Source organism: Harpia harpyja, chromosome 11, assembly GCF_026419915.1.
Source record: "Harpia harpyja isolate bHarHar1 chromosome 11, bHarHar1 primary haplotype, whole genome shotgun sequence".
NCBI lineage: Eukaryota > Metazoa > Chordata > Aves > Accipitriformes > Accipitridae > Harpia > Harpia harpyja.
Window position 1 is genome coordinate 19,863,427 of NC_068950.1, and position 19,928 is coordinate 19,883,354.

The 19,928-nt window shown below is 37.0% G+C and overlaps 1 protein-coding gene across 1 annotated transcript in view; it reads left to right on the forward strand.

Annotated features, from left to right (window-relative positions):
• The first annotated feature begins 3,281 nt into the window (after positions 1 to 3,281).
• The window catches only part of CFH (complement factor H), a 39,806-nt gene continuing 23,159 nt past the window's right edge, over positions 3,282 to 19,928 (forward strand). The window contains exons 1-7 of the mRNA XM_052802058.1: positions 3,282 to 3,458; positions 7,298 to 7,483; positions 9,326 to 9,431; positions 10,785 to 10,861; positions 12,667 to 12,861; positions 15,128 to 15,298; positions 18,473 to 18,652. Of these exons, the coding sequence (XP_052658018.1) occupies positions 3,398 to 3,458; positions 7,298 to 7,483; positions 9,326 to 9,431; positions 10,785 to 10,861; positions 12,667 to 12,861; positions 15,128 to 15,298; positions 18,473 to 18,652 (976 nt within the window). The 5' untranslated portion in view covers positions 3,282 to 3,397. The remainder of the gene's footprint in view (positions 3,459 to 7,297; positions 7,484 to 9,325; positions 9,432 to 10,784; positions 10,862 to 12,666; positions 12,862 to 15,127; positions 15,299 to 18,472; positions 18,653 to 19,928) is intronic.

Below are 19,928 nucleotides of genomic sequence, written 5' to 3' on the forward strand. Positions count from 1 at the left end.
TAAATCAATAAACCAGTTTGTGATTTGGTTTAAACTAAGTGAACAGTGCGGTTTTTCCCTGTCAGACCATTAGGTTGTAATTGTAGATATTACATGATGTGTAATGTCATTACGAGTTAGAGAAGTTGCCTGCCAGTGGGAGGAGAGACAACTGTTGACAATGAAAAGATAATCTCACTATATAATATATTATTATTATAACTATTAATATAGTGGGATAGGACCATTTCATGAAGATTTTGGGGCAAAACAGTGACTGTTTCTAGAATTCTGCGGGCTCCAATGTTATCATTAAACTCAAGTGTGACAGCAAGCATGCTGTTAGAGCATGCTGAAATTATACTGGTCAGAGATGCTATTTCAGCAGTGACTAATTAAGCTTCTATTACTAGTTATCACTAGTTCCCTAGTAGAATACACTGACTTCCTCGTATCTGTCTTCCTAACAGAAAATGGCTTCCAAACACTGTTCTCAAAATGATTCAGGTTTGAACAAACACTCTGAATTTTGATGTTAAGCCCCCACATTGAGCAGGGAATGAATAAAGTCTTGAGTAACTTGGTCTGACCTGATAACTACTTTTTGTGCAGGAGTTTTAGACAAGATAACTTCCTGAGGTCCCTTCCAGCCTGAACTTTCCTATGACGTGCAGTTTTGCTAGTGCAGGGAATATGTGGTGATATTTTGGCTGTCTGGCTGTGCCCACAGCAACATTTAAGTGCAGTCACACCCATTCTCAAAGCAATAGCTCTGCTTAGGTAGGTAAAATCCAGCTGCCTTTGGCTGCACAACTACTTCAATCTTTCTGCCTTTCTTATCAATAGGAGGTAAGGGTCCTCTGGAGATGACTTTTTTTGCCTGCCTTAGAGGTCCTGAGGCATGGTTTGCCTATATGCTCTGTTTTGTTAGAGGCTAGAGATGATTAAGTCAGTTAGACATGATTAAAGACATCAGTTTTGAATCAAGTGATAGCCCATGGAAGAGGTAAGGAAGGGAAGAAAGATTAACTTCCTGATTTTATTTCCATTTGGTTAGGGTTAGTTTAATTAGTGACTTAAGATCACAAACACAAGACTGGAAAGGACTGAGTCTGGTCCCTTGCTTTGTGATTGAAGATGGTTTCTTTGTATAGGCCTACGTTATGCCTATAAAAAGATTACTTAAAAGCCTCACTACTTAAGCTGAAAACTAGAAGACACCTAAATTTATTCATAGGAAGTTTAGACGTATCTGCTCTTGTGTGCTGATGTTATCTTTTAGCTTAAATAGTTTTAACATTGCCTGTATTCATAGAGAGCAGTCAGGAAATTTGTGGTAAATTTTCAATTCAGTTCCAGTTTTGGTTCAGCTGTAGCTGAAAGTATCTTTGAGTGTGTTTCAGGCTCGTAATGATTTGGCAAGTGGTTTAATCACCCGAAAGCAGTTTGATAAAACCTGAACCACTTTGAGCTTCCCAACATCAGAAGATACAACACTTAAAATTGGAGAAATTATAGAACCCATGCCTGCAGCATGGATTTTTACAGCTAATTGGTTTGAGCCACTGTCTCTGGCCTGGAATTGGAGTGCCTCCTAGCACTCTGCCTCAATGTTTTTCTCACTCTCTGAGCTTCCCACAGTGGTTAAGGAATTGGAAAGCAGCAGTGTTACTGCTACATTTGAAGAGCAGTTAGTACTGCTGCTGTGACAAGGAAGGCTAAACCAGGGAAGGTTAACCTCTCTCACCACTGCAAGGAAACTAGCTTTTGCACCCAGCAGCCCACTTGTACAGAAGCATGTAGATGCATGCACAATACAATAATGGATGCAGAGAAGACAAGTGGGACTGTCTTGGTGCAGTTAGAGCACTGCTGTCTGCAGCAGCACATGGTTCTCTACCACAAAACAAAAGGAGTTAAAGATTTGGGCAGTGAAGTTGTGTGAGGAGCTGTTTCTTAGAGCTGAACTTAGACAGGTGTAAAAAAAATCTTTTTACTGATCGGGTATGCACCAGTAACTGCAAAATGGATGCAAACCAATCATCACAGGGTCATGGAACAGAGTGAGAGTTCATTCTCCACATATGAGTCGCTTGGCAAGAGAAAGGGGGAGGGAAAGGAAGAGATGTTATGCTGTCTGGAAGAGCTCTTTAGGTGGAACAGCTGAATGCCAGTTTTCACTAAGACCATTCCTTAGAACTGGTAACTGAAAACAGAGCCCAGGTTAAAAAAAAAAAAGAAAAAAAAATTAATTCCAGCTGCATTTTGAGATGCAAAAAAAGTTTTAACTGGTTTGGAATTCAGGTTTTATTTGAGATCTGTTCTCTAAACACACTATTTTTTGTCCTATATCAGTAGGCTAATAAAGCCAGTGATTATAAGGGTATGTTATGTGGTCTTTTGGGACCATATACCAGGTCGATCTGTATATACTCCATGCCAGTCAGACATCACCACTACAGGGTATCTGGTGTGCAGCTGTTGTGCATCCATCTCCTGAGAGCACTTGTACTTTTACATTTTTTTCCCTAATTCTCAGTATCAAATAATTCTTGTCATATGATCCACATTTCCACTGGAGTGCACTTCTTATAAAGCCAAGACATTTAATGGAAACATTAATAAGACTGTTTACATGAATCCATGAGGAGTTCCTCTGTTAGCCCAGTTTGCCACATAGTTCTTTTAGCACTATCATTATTATTTTTCTTTGCATAGTTCATTATCCATCTTACAATTCATTCACATCTTCTCCATCTTATCATTTCTCATGTGACACTGAAACAAGTACTTCAGCATCACATAGGTTTATTTAATCAAATATTTGATCAAGTACTTTTCCTTTGCTCTGGGTAGTTGGTTATCTTATACAAGACCCAGTGGGTTAGTAAGTCACATTTTGTATTTTTGTCTGCTTTTTATTTCAATTGTTTTCAACATAGATCTCAAATGATAAGTGTATAGTACAGAAGTTCATATTTACACACATTTAATTTGAATTTCTGGTTTTTAACTGAGCATATAAGACACAAGGAATCACAAAATAATTTATTTGTACAACTTCTTTTGGATACCAAAAGAAATAAGCTTATCTGAGTATGGAAGGAATTAATATGAAAAAAAAAAGAGGTATGATGTAAAAACAAGCAGACTGCAGGGAAGGACTGTGTCAACCAAAATTGCAGACATTTATTTATTTATTCATTTAGCAAAGTTTGGAGAGGAAAAAAAAAAAAAGAAAAAATTGGGTGTTGCAAGAGGATTAGGGGAAGTGGCTGCTGAAATCAGAATATAAATGCTTTGCAAGGTCAGTCCCTAGAGCAGTTGGTGAGTAGAATAGGAGTGCAAATAACACAAAGTAATAAAAGAAAGTAGGCTACGATACTAAATGTGTTTGCTGAGTTTCTGAATCTCTAGGATGTCATTCCTGGGGTATACAGCTCTGCTCTTATGCTGGATGTATTGTGCCGCAGAAAGAGGTAAGCTTTAATGCGAAAAAAACCCCAAACCTTTCTTAAAGCGTATGTAAAGATGGTAACTAAAACAATATGTAAATAAAATGCTTGCATTGTAGCCTGTTTTAATAAACTTCTGACAACAATAATTGAGATTTCTTCTGGCAGTATTTAGCACCTTTAGTATTTAGTATCCTGTCATAGGTATTATTTCACCTATTTATTTGGATAACTACTGCTGTTATTAATCTGTTGCACGACTTCTTTAATGGTTAGTATCCCTATAAATTAGAGCCAGACAACTCATTTGTTATTAATTATGTTTGTTAATTATTCTAACATCTAAAACCTGTAAACAGCTGGTAGATTAAAATAGAAAATATTCAATAAATGTGCATTTCTTTCTGTCTGGAATCATCTGTGAGATAAACTGAGAAAGAGGAATGATTACTAAATTGACTGAAAAGCTTACAAAATAACTGTTGACTGACAGACTTTTTAATCCAGGTATGCTTTCGTACGTGTTTAAAGAAGTAGCCTTCTTTCTGGGTTTCTTTACATAGACTGTTGTGGAAAGGTTGCTATGTGTTTTTGAGCTAGTGTGTCTTTGCTTGGCTCGGGTTGTTTTTAATTTTAGATGACCTTATTAATCAAAACAATCATCTGATGGATTTTACTTCGAAAAAATTGAAAAATCAGGACGTTAATTAAATGTTTTATCTTTTTTGTATCTACTTATAATAAATACTGCTCCAAAGCAACTAATAAAGTCTAATCTGTTTGCAAAGAAGTCCAGAAAAGTCCTGGAATTTGAAAAGAAAGTTTGCCTGAATTTGCGCTTCCTGTTCACAATGCTTTCTTTAGGTCAGTGAGATTGCAAAGGAATGTGAATGTAGCAATGTTTGATTTATCCAGGACAACTATTGCCATGGGTCATGCAGGGTTCTTAGTTCAAGCTTCGTATTGAAAGTCTATGTGAGTTGTTCAAGAGCTGGGGTTTTGCACAAGGGCTGAAAAATACTTCTACCTGAATTCATCGTTTGTGCTTGACTTTATGGAAGTTGCCACTGGCATAATGATGGCAAGAAAGCAGCTTGAGCTATTTCTAACTGAGGTTAAATCACATATAGATACAAAATGTTTAATTCCAGCTCTCCTGGTCTCTGACTAAAGGATTTGAAGGTATGCAGTTTGTGCATGCTTTCTAATATAAAAATAAAACCCTCCCAATTTTGGTGAGTACACATGGTGAGTGATGCAATTAATATAGTTTTGAAGCACATCGTGTCAGCAAATTTATTCTTCTCAACCTACTAAGAAACTGCATTAAAAAAAATAATTAGCTGTAGTCATGTATGTGTTATATACATACTGTGACAGTTGATGGTAACGCATAGTTTGATATCAGGGCAGGAATGGCCAAGAACAATCAGAGAGAGTTGAAATAAAACCCAGAAAGCAGCATGTCTTAGTAATGATGAAGAGACAGACTATGAGGAGATTATCTTTTGTGCCTTTTTTTTTTTTTTAATATATAAACAAGGAGGAGTTAAGAGGCCCCATTCTGCACAACAGACAGTAAAAATATAATACAACTCAGAATTCAGGGAGGAATACAGCAGAGAAGCTCTCCCTGTACTAAATAGCCTATTTTCAAAATCATAGAATTCAGAGTGTGCTTTCTCAGCTTGCAAACTGAAAGCACTAATTTTCATGAGCTCTAATGAAAAATGCGTAGAATTAGAAAAATTCCTTTTCTCACCATTGCAAAACACTTTTTGGAGCAAACTAACTGTTTTTAACACATTTGAAAGACAGAACTAGGTAGAGGAGTCTTGTTCGTTTCGCTTATTCCTGCATTTTGCAAAAACGTTAAAAAGTGAATGTGTCTTAATCTTGCTAAGAAAAGTAGAAGTTCCTACTACCTTTTTTGATAGTAAGGTAGTACCCTCTAGTGGACAGAAGCAATAATTTTTACTCAGATGTAATCAATCATTCGTAGGTGGTAGCATACTCATTGAAGTAGTTGGAAAAAATGTGAACACGTGGGCATACTCTTCCTTTAGCACCTCAGCAGTATTGTCAAAGCTTGTCTACTTCTGGCTACTTAAGACAGCCAAAATAAAGTGATTAGATCTCACAATTAACATTCTTTTCTTTATATTTTCAAAATGCCATAGCTGTAGAACACTTAAAATTATACAGCTTTCTTGTTCTTGTAAAAATATTTTTCCTGATTTTTAAACAATTTTCTAAAATTATGCCTCTAATTTGGTAGCTTCTCCACTGACTGAAATAAAAACTGTGAGTGTTCAAGGGTACGTCTTTGTATAACTAAATTAAATTCACTTTCCACACATTGATGTGGAAGATAGATTGAGTATTTCATCTGCTCACTTTGTATTAGAAATCACAGCTACTTAATCTGTGGTTGTGATCTCCACAGTTTAGTTCAGCAAGCCATAACTCCACATTCCTCACATGAGGAAAGGTTCTAAATATTTTTCCTGTAGTCCCACTTTCAGGCAGCACCTGGACAATCTGCAGGAAAGCTTCAGTGAGAGTATTGCTGCTTTCTCAAACCTGTGGCCTCAAAACTAAACTCATGAGAGGACTTTTGTGCCAACTCTCTACTGAGTAATGAATCTACTCACCAAGAAATTTCCTTCCCTAGTGGACATTTCTTTTCCCATTTATTTACTATACAGAGGTTTCATTTCTTTTCCAAGGCTTTATTTCTCAGAAGTTGTTTTATTTATTCTTGATGAATTCTCACCTTTCATGTTCAGATGTAAAACAGACTTCATTGCATCTAGTTACCTGGACTGTCCAGACTCTGTTACTCTGCATAAAGCTTCAGCCTTTAAAAATAAGTACATTTCAGTCACCCGAGCACAGAGTAGTAGTCACTGAAATTAGGTCAATTATTATAAACAATAACAACAAAATGTTTCTTAACAAAGATCATTTAGTCTTTCACTAACAGCTTCCCAACATTTGTTTCTTTCCCCTTTAGTCTGATTTTTCTCATGCTCAAGCTGTTGAGGAACTTCTTAATAAAATTAAATCAGGCTCACTTCTTGTAATTCATATGGGCTTGGCTGTACATTTCATGGACACTGAAAAAGGCCCAAGAAGGAGCTTTTGGGGAAGGATGGTGTAATATTGAGCTAATGAGAAATATCAGACAACACCATTCACCCCCCAAATTGAGTCAAAATGCTTTGAAACTAACAAAGGTCAAAGTGAATATCCAGAATTAATTACATCATGTAATAAGTAACATGTCATAAGAAGTGACGTCATGGACAGGGAGAAGTAAGTTTTGGAATATCAGGTGATCTTGGCCTGGAGAGAAAGTTTAGGCAATGTAAAAGTGAGGGGACATTTGACAGAACTTGATCAAATGACACATGACCTTAATGTCAGTAAGGATGGTGGTGGCTGCAGAAGAAAATAGTTTGAAAGGAAACTGTACAGAGTGCACAGAGCTGTTCTCTGTGGTAATGGAAGGACAGGCATGGAGGAGCTCCTGCAGATGGAAGGGTAAGAGATGTCTGTGGTTAGAACCAGAACACGAATCTTGTCTCAGTCTTTGTAACTAAAATCTATTCAATGAATTATGACGGTCCCGTGTGGTTTCTTGGCACTTGCTTGACTATTCTTATGTCCTTCTAAATGTCTCTTCATATTCCTAATGTGGATTCTTGGCAGTTTCCTATTTTGTGATGATTAAGCAGAATACATATGCTTGTTTGATCACAAATGTCCCCAGGATTTCTTGCTACATTTTCTATTGTAGAATTATTTTGGCATTTGTAGCATGTGCTTCAGTCACTGGTATTTTTATTTACAATTTTTAGCTTGTGAAGAACCTCCTCCTAGAAGGGTTAAAGAAGTGCCTACTGAAAGATGGGACAAACCTCCCTATCCACATGGCACTCAAGTAACATACAGATGTCGGCCTGGGTATATAAAACTTGGACGAATTGTGTTTGAGTGTGCTGATGGAGCATGGAAGCAACACCTTCCAGGGGCAGAATGCAGAAGTAAGTATTTATGCAAAATATGTGCAAACATTTGACCTGACAGCTCACATTCCTTGCCAGTGATGTCAATGTGAAATTGCCATTGTATCTTTACCTGTAACTTACTTATTGCAGCATCCTTTAAAATATCATCCTAGAAAGTATGCGTGCATAAGGAAACATTTTTGGAAGGTCCTTTTCTCCAGATCAAAGGATTATAACTTTTTTTTTTCTTTACAGAAGAAGATCTTACTCTAGGCCACCCTTATTAACCGGATGTATGTTAAGTTATTAAGTTATTAAGTTATTAGGAACTTGCTTCCAAAATTTTAGAAAAAGTCTAATGCAGATGAAATTTACAGTCTAAGTAGAATAAAGCACTAACCTAGCTTCTGAATGCGAGTCAAGAGACAGTATTGTCTTCTTTTCAGTTTACTCGACTAGTTCTGTGAAAGATATAATTTCTTGGAAGTGGGAAATTATTTTTCCTTCTCTTTTAATCTGTGAAGGAAAAGTCATGATTAGGGTGAGAGCTGCTATTTATTATCTCTAGTATACTGTCTTAAGAGTTTGGAAGTATCTCACACCCTCATACAGAATTCGTTAGTGAAGAAATTGAAGTTTATTATTGTTAGTCAGTAGATATGTCTTTTCTGTAATAAATGAGTTTTAAACACAAAGAAATTTTAGACACATGAGCTTTTTTTCTTACATATCTAACATACAGAATTTTTACTGGTAGAGTATAAATGCTTGGTTTGATAATATAAAATTAAGTCCCAGGTGACATTCAGAGATGAATACAAATCATGAGTAAAAATGAATTAATAAAGTTGTTACTATTTTCTCTTACATTTTTTATTTAGTCACCTTCTCAGATTGTATATATTTTTGTATAACTACTCAGTGAACATGGGTCTTTCAAGTTATACAAAAGTTGCTTTTTAGCAACATATTTTAGTAAATACTGCCACCCAGTGAATAGATACTGACATTGGCAAGGTGCAGGTGGACGGAGAAAGGGGATGCTCTGCCACAGGTGAAGTGATCCCGTTCCCTTTTCAGGATAGGCCACCCTAGACGGTAAAATTGATCATGACGTTGTCCATTTTCTCTGGATCGCACTGGAGCAGGTGTAGGGCCTACTTAAGCACCTCTTCCTTCGAAAAACCAAGGATGTTGATACGCTCCAAGAAATGAAATTGCCTAGCTCAACAAGGACCAGGAAAGATTTCTTCTGAGGAGGCCTGATAGGTTTTAGCTATGCAGTTTGTTTTGCAGTCCATATTATAACATCAAAAGTGGATGAATGAGGGGTATGGTGTGTTTATCTTTGCAATTATTTTGGAAATCGAGGGCAAGTAGTTAGGGCCAAACTACAGGAAAAGTCCTATGGGGAACTTTGAGCAGAAAGGACTGAGGACCAAAAGACTCCTGTGGCCTTAGATCATCCCTCTTTACTCAGAACAATCCCCATCAGATTGAGGAAATTTCATTTCCAATCATGGATGGATTCTGTAGGAGAAGCTTTGGACAAATTTATGCCACAAGTTGTATGAAAAGCTGAAGCTACATCTTGCCATTAAATTTGTCATACAACTTAAGATGAGCTCAGCCTTTTTAAAGGAATAAAACCTGCTAATTTGTTATTTAATTTAAAAAAAAATCAGCAAATCCTTACTGCAATATGTTCTCATTGAGGATAGTGATTAAAAAAGGGGATGTTGATCAAGCTGATGCTGAGCATTGTTGAATTTTTGAAAGGCCCATACTCGCTATAATTACTAGAAAGTGCTATCTTTCACACTTTCACATTCCTGTGCATGGTGTAAGTAATTTTTTTCTTCTTCTTTTTTTTACCAGATAAGCCCTGTGGACATCCTGGAGATACTGAGTTTGGTTCCTTTGAACTTACCAGTGGAAGTGAATTTGTATTTGGTGCCAGAGTTGAGTACAGATGTAATGAGGGGTAATACTTACTTAATTCAATATATAGGAGTTAACATAAGGTGTTAATGTTAAAAGAAGTGTCAGTTACAGATTTGTTGTCTGTAAGGCAGCTGCAGCTTACTAATATTTAATGCTTGGTTATTGTTTAATTTAAATTTCTGCAATTACAGTAATACTAAAGGTAACTCTTTCTCATGTCTGGTGCTATCGGAGTAACTGAACTCATGCACCTGAAACTGTCATGCATGTTGTCTAAAATATGTAAGGCTGTAGCTAACTTGAAATCATGGCTGCCCAAGTATAAAACAAACAAAACCAGTGATCTGTCTGTAAAGCTGCCTCATGACTCCACTAGCCAGCCAGTTCAGATGGAAATGCAGCTTTGCACGCTGGAATCAGTGCTCTCAGTAGGCAGTCATGATGGAATTATGTTAGCGAAGTCATTCTGCCATGCAACAGAGTCTCCTATTCAGAACCACAACTCATCAGTCCTGCTTAAATCATTTTTGTGCATTATGAAGTAAAATGTATTGTAAAAAATGTTTGAAGGAAGGCATGTCTGGTAGACTCACTAACTGTTTTCACTGGCTGTTTGGAAGAAATTCTTCTCTCTTCTTCCTCTATTCATCTTCTCCAATGAAAACTGCAACAAGGCAAATATGTAATATTGTGCTTAGTTAAGTACGCCTATGACTGGATTCTTTCCTCTGGAAATGCAAATCAGCTATAAGCATGGTACAGTGGTTTAGCCATGCTTTTGCAGTCTTTGTATTGCTGGAATCTAGTCTGAATTCCACAACAAGAGTTCCAAAATCAGTATTCTCCTTAATCCCTTAAGTTCAGACAGTTCTTCACTGTCATTTCAGACTAGCTGTACTTCCTCTGACTACATTTCAGACAAAGCAGAAGCCATGGCATTGTGGCCATGTTGCCCTCAAACCTAAGGTAATACTAGCTCATCAAAGCATGAGATACATATGGTTTGGATTAAGTCCTATTTTGATGCTGTTACATGGCTTTCAGTCATACTAGAGCACAGGCAACAGGAGTTTTACTCTGCTTGCTATTCACTGTGTAAATTGCCCCTTAGTTATTTGTTATGTAGCCAAAGCTTGTTATCTCTGTAATGAAGAAACCATCTTACTGATTACTTCCTACTTTCTGATTTTTTTTCGTATTTTTTGCCATATGCAATTGAAAGATACAAAACAGGGAAGATGCAGGCCAAAAAACTACTCGGTTTTGTCACGTTTTGGTTAGTCTGTGCTGGAACATATGAAACCTACTTCCTTTGCTTCAAAAACAGCAGCACTGCTGTTTCTGTCACATAATGAGACTGTATTTTAGCATTGTTTACTTTTTATTCCGTAAGATACCGGATGCTCAGCCAAAGAAATTACCGTGAGTGTCGGGCAGATGGATGGAGCAATGACATCCCTCACTGTGAAGGTAAATGGAGTTTGACATTTAATTCTTTATCAAACTGTCTTTTTATCTGTCTGATACTATCTAGAACTAGTCTGTGATCTCCCTACTAGTATTAATTCACATTTGTTTAAATTCAAGTTATGCAGCAGTGAAATTCTTACAATGACTGCTTAGCCATTTTAGTCCAAGAAGCACTCAAGCTTTTGTTAAAAAGAATTCACAAAACAGAGTCTTGTCACTCCCAGACTGGCTTAAAGCTCTTCCTCACCTAAAGGCCCTGATAGAGCACATGCCTGCAAAACATGGTTACAGAAGACAGCTGGGATGAGGCATTTTGGATGTATGTAAAAGCATGTGTGTTTTTAGCTAGTTCCTTCCTCCACCCTTATGAATATCCTAGCCATTAAGATTTTGTTATAAGTTCTTCTCCCTATTAGCATACTGTGGAAGAACTTCAGTAAGTAAGAATGAGAGCAAGAGAGACTCAGACCTCAAGACTTAGTAGACTGGATGGCTCAGATGATACGTCCCTGATTCTGGAAACCTTTTCACCAGTTTCAAACCTGTATGACTGTGAAAATAAGCTTCCTTTCTTCCCAAAGATAATTTTTAAGTGGTCTATTTTAACGTATGTGTGCAGCGGTGAAATTTCTCTTTAGGTTAAGCATCTAATGTCACAAAGGCTCTCTAAGTAAAGAATCACAAATGAAAGTAGATATCTTTCTCTTCTTTAGAGTTTGTTGTCTGTGTTTTGACATTTCCTTGGTCTCAGATACTCAGATACTTTAGCTTACTGGATTTTGAGGGTCCTCAATTTTAAGCATACAGGTCTCTGCACAGTATAGAGCAATGGTTTCCAACATTTTTTGTCATATGTCACCAAGATACTGCAATTTCAAAGTCCTCATAAGATTTTTCTTTCATGATTGAGGAGTTTTTATTAGACTGAAATATGATTGCCTGTGAAAGAAAGTATTTGTACAATGTCCTAATTGTGAGGAACCTAGAAGATAGAATGTGAGCTCATAGAAAAGGCAGATGGCTTATAAGATGGAGAATGTTGTCAGAGAGAAGTGGGAGCTATAGTAGGCAAAACACCAGCCACTTTCATACATGCTCAGTGATATCTATGTGAACGTTTAAGAATGAGGTTTGATAGTCATTTCCCCCCTAATAAGAAATATCTGATGACATATGTTAATTCTTCCTTGTTCTGCAGTTACAAAGTTAGGAGATACAAGAGGTCTAAATTAATGGTTGACATTGTGTTTGTTTACTTCAGTAATATAATTGTTCTGATATCCTTAACTAGGATTTTTAGTTAGTAACTGAACTGTTGTAGTCAGCCTATAACACAACACTTTTCCAGATATTTGTCTATAGCAAATTCAGTTTGGCATAGCTCTGAAGTAAATTAACGTATTTTGACAAAGTTGAATGGCTCTATGTGTCAGTCAAAGCTCATCTAACCATCCATAGAATTCATAGGATCATAGGATATTTTAGATCGGGCGAGACCTCAGGATGTCATCTAGGTCAGTGGGTGCTCTGTCTTTAGCCTTCAAGGGCAGAGAAGAGGATGATGAGAGCCGGTCTACAAGCTTCCTCCTATGTCAGTCTGTCTTTTTGCTTAGGGTTTTGTATTATATCTGTTGCAAATGGTATCTGAATACATAACAAAACTGTATATTTTTAAAATGTGTAAGGAAATTACAGTGAGTTTTCTGTATTTTAACTTTTTTGTGTGTCAATTCATTTTACAGAATAGACCTCAAAATGGCTGGGTTTCTTCCTTTCCTTTTGTTTTGTTTTGTTTTATTTTCCAGTGGCAAAGTGTTTACCTGTACAAGCACCAGTAAATGGAAGAATAATTATGACTGGTGCATTTGAGCTAGGACGAGAATATTCCTTTGGCCAGGTTGTAAATTTTGAATGTAATGCAAAATACAAGCTTGTTGGATCTAAGGAAATAATTTGCTCTTCTAATGGAAAATGGAATAGTGATGTGCCTCAGTGCCAAGGTAAAAAGTACACTATTTATTATCTGTAATTAAGAAGCTTTATTCTCACAGACTTCTAAGGACTGGGTACCATATGGGAAACTACAAACCTTTTACTTTATTCCACAGCAATTAAGCATACTTTGTCTATAAACAATCTCCATTGCATATGTGCAGAATAAGTGGGATAAGAAAGAGAAATCGGAGAATGTTGGATGCTAATATAGTCTTAATGGACCATATGTTTGTTCTGCATTTTCACTACAAGCTGTATGTTTTGCTAGGCTGCAGTCAATTTCTTTGAAAATAGCTTTGGTATGTCATAAGATTCAATCACTTCAGTGTCGATTTAACCAAAGTAATCACATAAAATTTTAAATCTATGTGAACCAAGTTTAAAAAACAAGTATGATTTTAATTCACTCATGTTCTTAGGGTATATAAAATACAAAGACATCATGATGGATTTTTCTTTCTTCAGACTGATGTGTTTCAACAAGTTAGAAGGTTAATTCATGTTTGGTTTTTACTCAACCATAAAATCACAGAATAAATGAGGTTGGAAGGGACCTCTGAAGGTCCCTCAAAGCAGTCAGCTAGGGCAAATTGCTAAACACCATGTCCAGTCAGCTTTTGAACATCTCCAAGGATGGAGACTCCACAGCCTCTCTGGGTAACCAGTTCCAGTGTATGACCACTCTTAAGTAAAAATGTTTTTTCTTATGTTTAAGTGGTATTTCCTGTATTTCAATTTGTGCCCATTGCTTCTCATCTTGTCACTGGGTGCCAATGCGAAGGGTCTGGCTCCATCATCATTACTTCTGCCTGCCCCACCACAGTCAGGAATTTATACATTCAAGTAAGACCCTGCCTCCCCCCCAAGCCTTCTTTTCTCTAGACTCTCTTAAGCCTCTTTTTATCTGTCAGTTTTTCCAATTTCTTAATTATCTTCATGTCCCTTCACTGGACCTGCTCCAGTATGTCCATGTCTTTCCTGTATTGGGGAGCTCAGACCTGGGTGCAGCACTCCAGATGTGGTCCCACAAGTGCTGAGCAGAGGGGAAGGATCACCCACCTTGACCTGCTGGCAACGCTCTTCCCGGTGGAGCCCAGGGTGCTGTTTTCTTTGTTAGCTGCAAAGGCACATGGCTGGCCCCTGTTCAGCTTGTCCATCAGGACTGCCAAGTTTTTTTCTGCAAAACTACTTTTCAACCAGTCGACCCCACCCTGCCCTGCCTGAGGCTTGTACTGGTGGATGGGGTTTTCCTCCCATTTTGCAAATAGAGATTGTAGGGGATTGGATTGTCAATATGTAAGAACCAATTCCAGGAAGTTTATGGTAATGATCACTGTTAAACATTCAGTCCATCAAGTGTCTTAGATTATTTATATGTTATCTGATAGGGAAGTATGCATTTAGAAGAGCAGAGTACATATGTTAGGATGTCAGATACATGTATGGTTTGTTCACAATTTCAGTGCTGCGTTTTGCTGCTTCGAAACCCCCATTTATTATAATTTGAACAGCATAAAGTGGGATTAAACACATGCTTGTAACATTTGCAGAATACAGTGAATTTTGTTAAACAATGACAGTGCCGCTGAGCTACATTTCATCCTAAATACAAAGTAAATCCAGCAAAGGAATCCAAGAGAACTCTTTGGTGTCCTGCTCTGTGGCCAAGGAAACAAAGCCTTAAGTATTTTCTGGCTTTATGAATGCAGTTTTTGGAAACTGCAAGATCTCGGTGGTTTTACTGGGTTTGGTAAGGAGCTGGGGGTGATGAGGTTCTTTTATAGATTGTTCAGCGTTATAGTGTTTTCCAGATAGTTTAATTCTTTTTTCCTTTGATGCCATGATTTAACTAATCGGCTACTGGCTGTGAGAGAGCTTTAGGTTTGCTGGAAATCACACAAAAATGAAATTATCTGAAAAATGGAAAATCCTAAATTTCAGCTAGCCTAGTTGCTTCTTTTAGAATGTCTCCTGCCTTATATATTGATTCTGAGATCCATTAAAATCCAAAGCAAAGCCCTCATGAGACAGGGCTGACAGACAAAATCTGTCTCATGAACCAATTTGGTATTGATGCTGTGCTATAGCACACTTTCTACCTGGCACCCACAGTCAGGCCATTGAAGAGTTCTCAAATAAGTTTCAGTTTCCAAATGCAAATGTTTTTGTGAAGTCGAATGAAAAAACCTCTAAATTTTATTCCAATAGGTATTCATTCTTAGCAAATAAAAATAAACAAAAATACATGGATTTTGTCTTTCTTAATTTCAGAGATTATCTGTGATGTGCCAGAAATTCTGCATGGATATGTACATTCTCCAAAGGCATCTTACAAGGAATCTGAACAACTACAGTTTGCCTGTAATGAAGGATACAGATACGGTGAAAGAGCAGATGTACAATGTACTGAATCAGGATGGAATCCAACCCCCTATTGTACTGGTTAGCCTTGCCTAAAGTTATTTTGCACATTTTTTGTGTTTGGAAGTTATTTCGGAGATTAGTAATGACAAACGTTAGTTTATTCATAACAAAAGAAATCCATCCATATCTGACCAACATACCATGAAGGTCTGGAAGGATGAAGTGTTAAAGGGACCAAACAACTGGATAAGAGTTTTCCATGCAGAGCACTAGCAAAAACAGTTAATTCAGTCTTTTGTTACTTGACTATTAAATTATAATGAGATAAATATTATATAATAATATAAATTAAATTATTAAATAGGTCCATGAAGCAACAGTTTCTCCAGTATACTATATAAATAAGGTTGATGCTAAAATACTTCATGCAGCATTAGTAGCTGTTTTTATTTTATTCTATTTTTATATGGTTCTGAATTAGTGGGGGGAACATAGGAAAAAGATTTCTTGGGTTAGAAAAAAATCCTGATTTGGACAAATAGGAAGGATAAAGCTGAATCTCTTTACCTTCTACAAAATATGATGAAAATTTTTTATCTAAGGAATGGAAAAATCAGACACTAAAGAGAATATTTAAGCAAGCAGGAAAAAAAGGTATTAATACCAAAGAAATTCAAACTACAGAAGAAATCTGAAATTTTTAACAGCATGGGAAAATGAATATTTGAAACCACCTTCTTAGAGAAGTGGTATGGTTTTTGAAGTCCTATTGTCTTCACATCAAGTCTCAATACCTTTTAAACTGTTTAACATGAACATAACTGGTATAAGTCAGTGGCTGTGCTGTATGTTGGAAAACTGGGTAGAGAAATATGTTTGATACCATATGAATTGCAGCAGTATGAATAAAATTAGGGGAAGCTAATAGGCTTAACTCGATGACCTACTTATGAATCACAAGCAGTTCTTTGAGGGGGAGATACAAGCTAATGCATCTTCAGGTCTTCCGTGTTCAGTAGTTGAGATGCTGTGTCATCATAGCCAAGACTCTGCTACTGGTAATCGTAGGACTAACCACTTTTAGTAAAATACCACTCAACATCTCGCCCTATATGAACATTTGAGACAATAGAAGTTTGCTAGACCTATTGAACTGACCTCTGCATTTTGTCTGAGTGTCCTGATGAGTCTTACTGTAGTTTGAGCAGACTGAGCACCTGATTGCTAGTCATTATATCCATTCTTTAAATTTCCAGACTACTAGTTCTGATCAACCAGTTCCAACCAAAGAGGAACAATTAAAAAATGATCCCTATTTCACTAATGAAACTTCAGTAAGAAATTGCTAGTGTACTGTGCAACCTTTCAGAAATTACTGGAGATTACAGAATTATCTTTCAAGTTAAAATCCTGACTTAAGTTTGTAAGCTGCCTTTCAAGAGTTCTTCTGAAATAGTAAGATAGTGTTGTAGGAAGAACAATCTGAAGTTGACATGGCCATTTCCAAAGGAGTTTGAGAAAATGTGAAGTGGTCCAATTTCAGAAGGAGAAGTAGTCCATTGATGGCCATAAGTGTGTAAACTGAAAATTACAACGGAATTCTAGTGCTGGATTATACATAAAGCTGAAAACAGTAGCACTTTCTACACAACCATTATGTCAAAAATTGTCTACAACATAGATTTGAAGTTCACTAACCCTAAGAACTGTGGACATGAAGTGATGTATAAACAGAGACCAAAATAATATGGTGTGCATGAATCCTGGCACTTCCATGACCCTTAGTCTAGGATGAAGACAGCAATTTGTTTAATGTCATCAGAACTGTAATTGCACAACCACATTATCCATGGTGTTCAAACTTCCCATCAGAAATTGTCTGAGAATCTCTACAAATTAATATATTTACAGTGCTGAAACTCCCTCTTGCTTTTTCACTCCCAAATGCCATCTGACCAGTTAAGATGACAAATCCATAATTTCTGAGGCTAGTCCTGTTTGACATCAGCCCTCTGGGTCATGGATTTTACTTTAGTTTCATTCAACTACAGCACTTAAACATTATGTTTAAATCTCCAAATCCCACAAACAGAAATATGCATGTTATGTCCCAGTTGAAATAGTTTGATGCAAATTTTGGGGAAATGATTAGTGCCTTGAATTGTCTTCAAGAAATTGCCAGACCCTTGAAACTGGAAAAAAATTTTGGCAACAGGACAACATTGTAGGATGTTGTGTACTACCCCCCTTCCTGGGACCTCTTCCAGAAAGACTCCTTTAGAAATAAAGAGTAGTCAGTCTTAGTGCCCACTCTGCTCTTGACCTTTCTGCTTCAAGATTAGTAATGATGCTAATTAATATGCATTGCCTATGGTTTAGCAACATACTGCTTTTGAGAAGTGCAAAACAAAACATTCTTCCAGACACTGATGTACTGGGCTCTGATACTTGGGGCATATTCAGATAGTGGTTCCAGATCCTGCTTGACTTATCACTGAACCTAGGTGATTCAGCAGTACATGCATACAGCTGATTTGCCCACTGTCACCCCACAGCAGGACCAACCAGTAGTTACCTTATAGTCATCCCCTCCCAGCCCTGAGTGTGTTGGTGATATTTTCTGAACTGGAAGTAGAATATAAAAAAAAAACCCCAAAGACAGGCTTCTGTTTATAAATAATATGTTTGCCTGGCTTCTCTAAGCATAAAGATATCATGAGCTTTTTAGACTAGCATTCTCGTCCTTTCTCAGTTGTTGAAATGCTTCCAGTGTCAGTGCAAGACCCTAACCTTAATCACACAGCCTTCGAATGATTGGTTCCTAGTTAAGTATAGTTATTTCTCCATTTAGGACCTGCCAGTGAATCTGCCTGTCCTTTGGGATAGTGTCCATAAACCAACCCAGGAGAGCTGTGAGTGAGCCCAGCATAGATCATTTTGAGCTCCAGCTGTGGAATGACCTACTGGAAAAGATTAGTCAAATTCAGTTTGATCACCTCTAGTTCTTGCTCCAACCATTCTCTTTGTTTTAATCTTATAATTAGCATGACATCAGTAACAGTTGTCACTCTCCTTTTACAGAACTGTACATTTCTAAGTGTGGGAGAGAAATGTAACCTTTTCTTTGCCCTAAGAAACATCTTTTTAACTATTTTATGCAGTTATGGTCAATATACTATGAAAATAAGAACTTATGCAACAAATATAAACATATTCTTCAAATTAGCATCCAATTTTTCTCTTTTTATTTAGAAATTGTATGCTCTCCTCCAAGAATTCCCAATGGGAACTTTAGACCTCAAGAAGACAACTACATCGTAGGTGTTATAATCACAATACAGTGTAATCCTGGATATTATTTTAAAACATTGACTGGCAAAAGCACAGCTGAATGCACCAAGAATGGCTGGGTGCCTGATCCGGGTTGTGTACGTAAGTAGGTCTCATGAATGGAGACACAACGTGTAGAGTTGTTGGAAATATCTCAGTGAAAAAGAGGTCAAGAGAAAAACTTCAGAAGCATGAGAAATGAGAGTTGCTTATTCATCGTGCTTCTTTGTGATGTAAAGCTTAATTTGATGGTTTGGAAAAGTCAGCTATAAAAACAATGGTATAATCAACATTTACATTATGTTTATAAACACAGGTATTATTTATTTCTGTATTTGTGAAAGTATGTGTTAAAATGTACTATAGTCAGCTCCCTGTCAGGAATTTTTGTGGTCCACCTGAAGAGTAGCATGCCAGTCAAGATAAGAGGACAGAGTGAGTGTTAAAGTATCCAAACCAAACCAAAACATAGGTAGTGGTTAGAAGGTATCTTTCATTATGGTTATCACAGCTTTAGATTTTTACTTGCAGTTGTATGTTGGTATATTATAAACAACCACAGTTTTATTCTACCTATTATAATGTTTGTCAAATAACAAAACAAGATATTCGTGATTGTTGATGAGTTCTTTCTTAGCTTAAACTTCCCATAACTACAATAATAGTTTTGCCCACTACACACAGTATTAACAAATAAATAAATAAATTAGCAATTAATTTCATAATCTAGCACTCTTTGATTTTTAGTCACTGAAAGTAAAAGAAAAAATTAGAAAACAGAATGTGAGAGAAGCCCTGATGAAACCAGTCTTGTAAATGAACCTTTGGATAAGGCGATTTCAACTATTGCCGAAAAGTGCAGTTAGTATCTGTATTAATCTTTCCTTTATATGTGTGTGGGTTCTAAAATTCAGTATCATTCTGAGACCACTTCACTCATTATTGAATGGTCTGTCCAGTGTGTGATCTCCCTTGCCCCAGCATGTAGGCTCTGGGTCAGAGCACTTCAGAAGGAACCTACCTGCTATGGCCAGGTAGGACACCCTGGGTAAACTTGAATGAAAGCTTCTGGGAATCTCCTCCTTCTATCCTTGACTTGTCCCTGAAAAGGGTCAGTTCTTTTGAGGAACTGAGAGAACAAAAGAAAAACACTACAGTTTTAAAATAAAAATGAGAAGAACCAGGAAGAGCTTTTGGTACAGGATTCCCAAAGTTACCAATGAAAGTGGTGACAGGAGTCATCTCAGTTTTGAGTCCACAGTTCAGTGTCTATATCCGAGCTAGCTGTCTGGGCTCCCATCATGGTCAGTATAGTAAATTTAGTCGAGACACTCTGCAAAGACAGTGTCATCTCACCATAGAATAAATACTTACTATT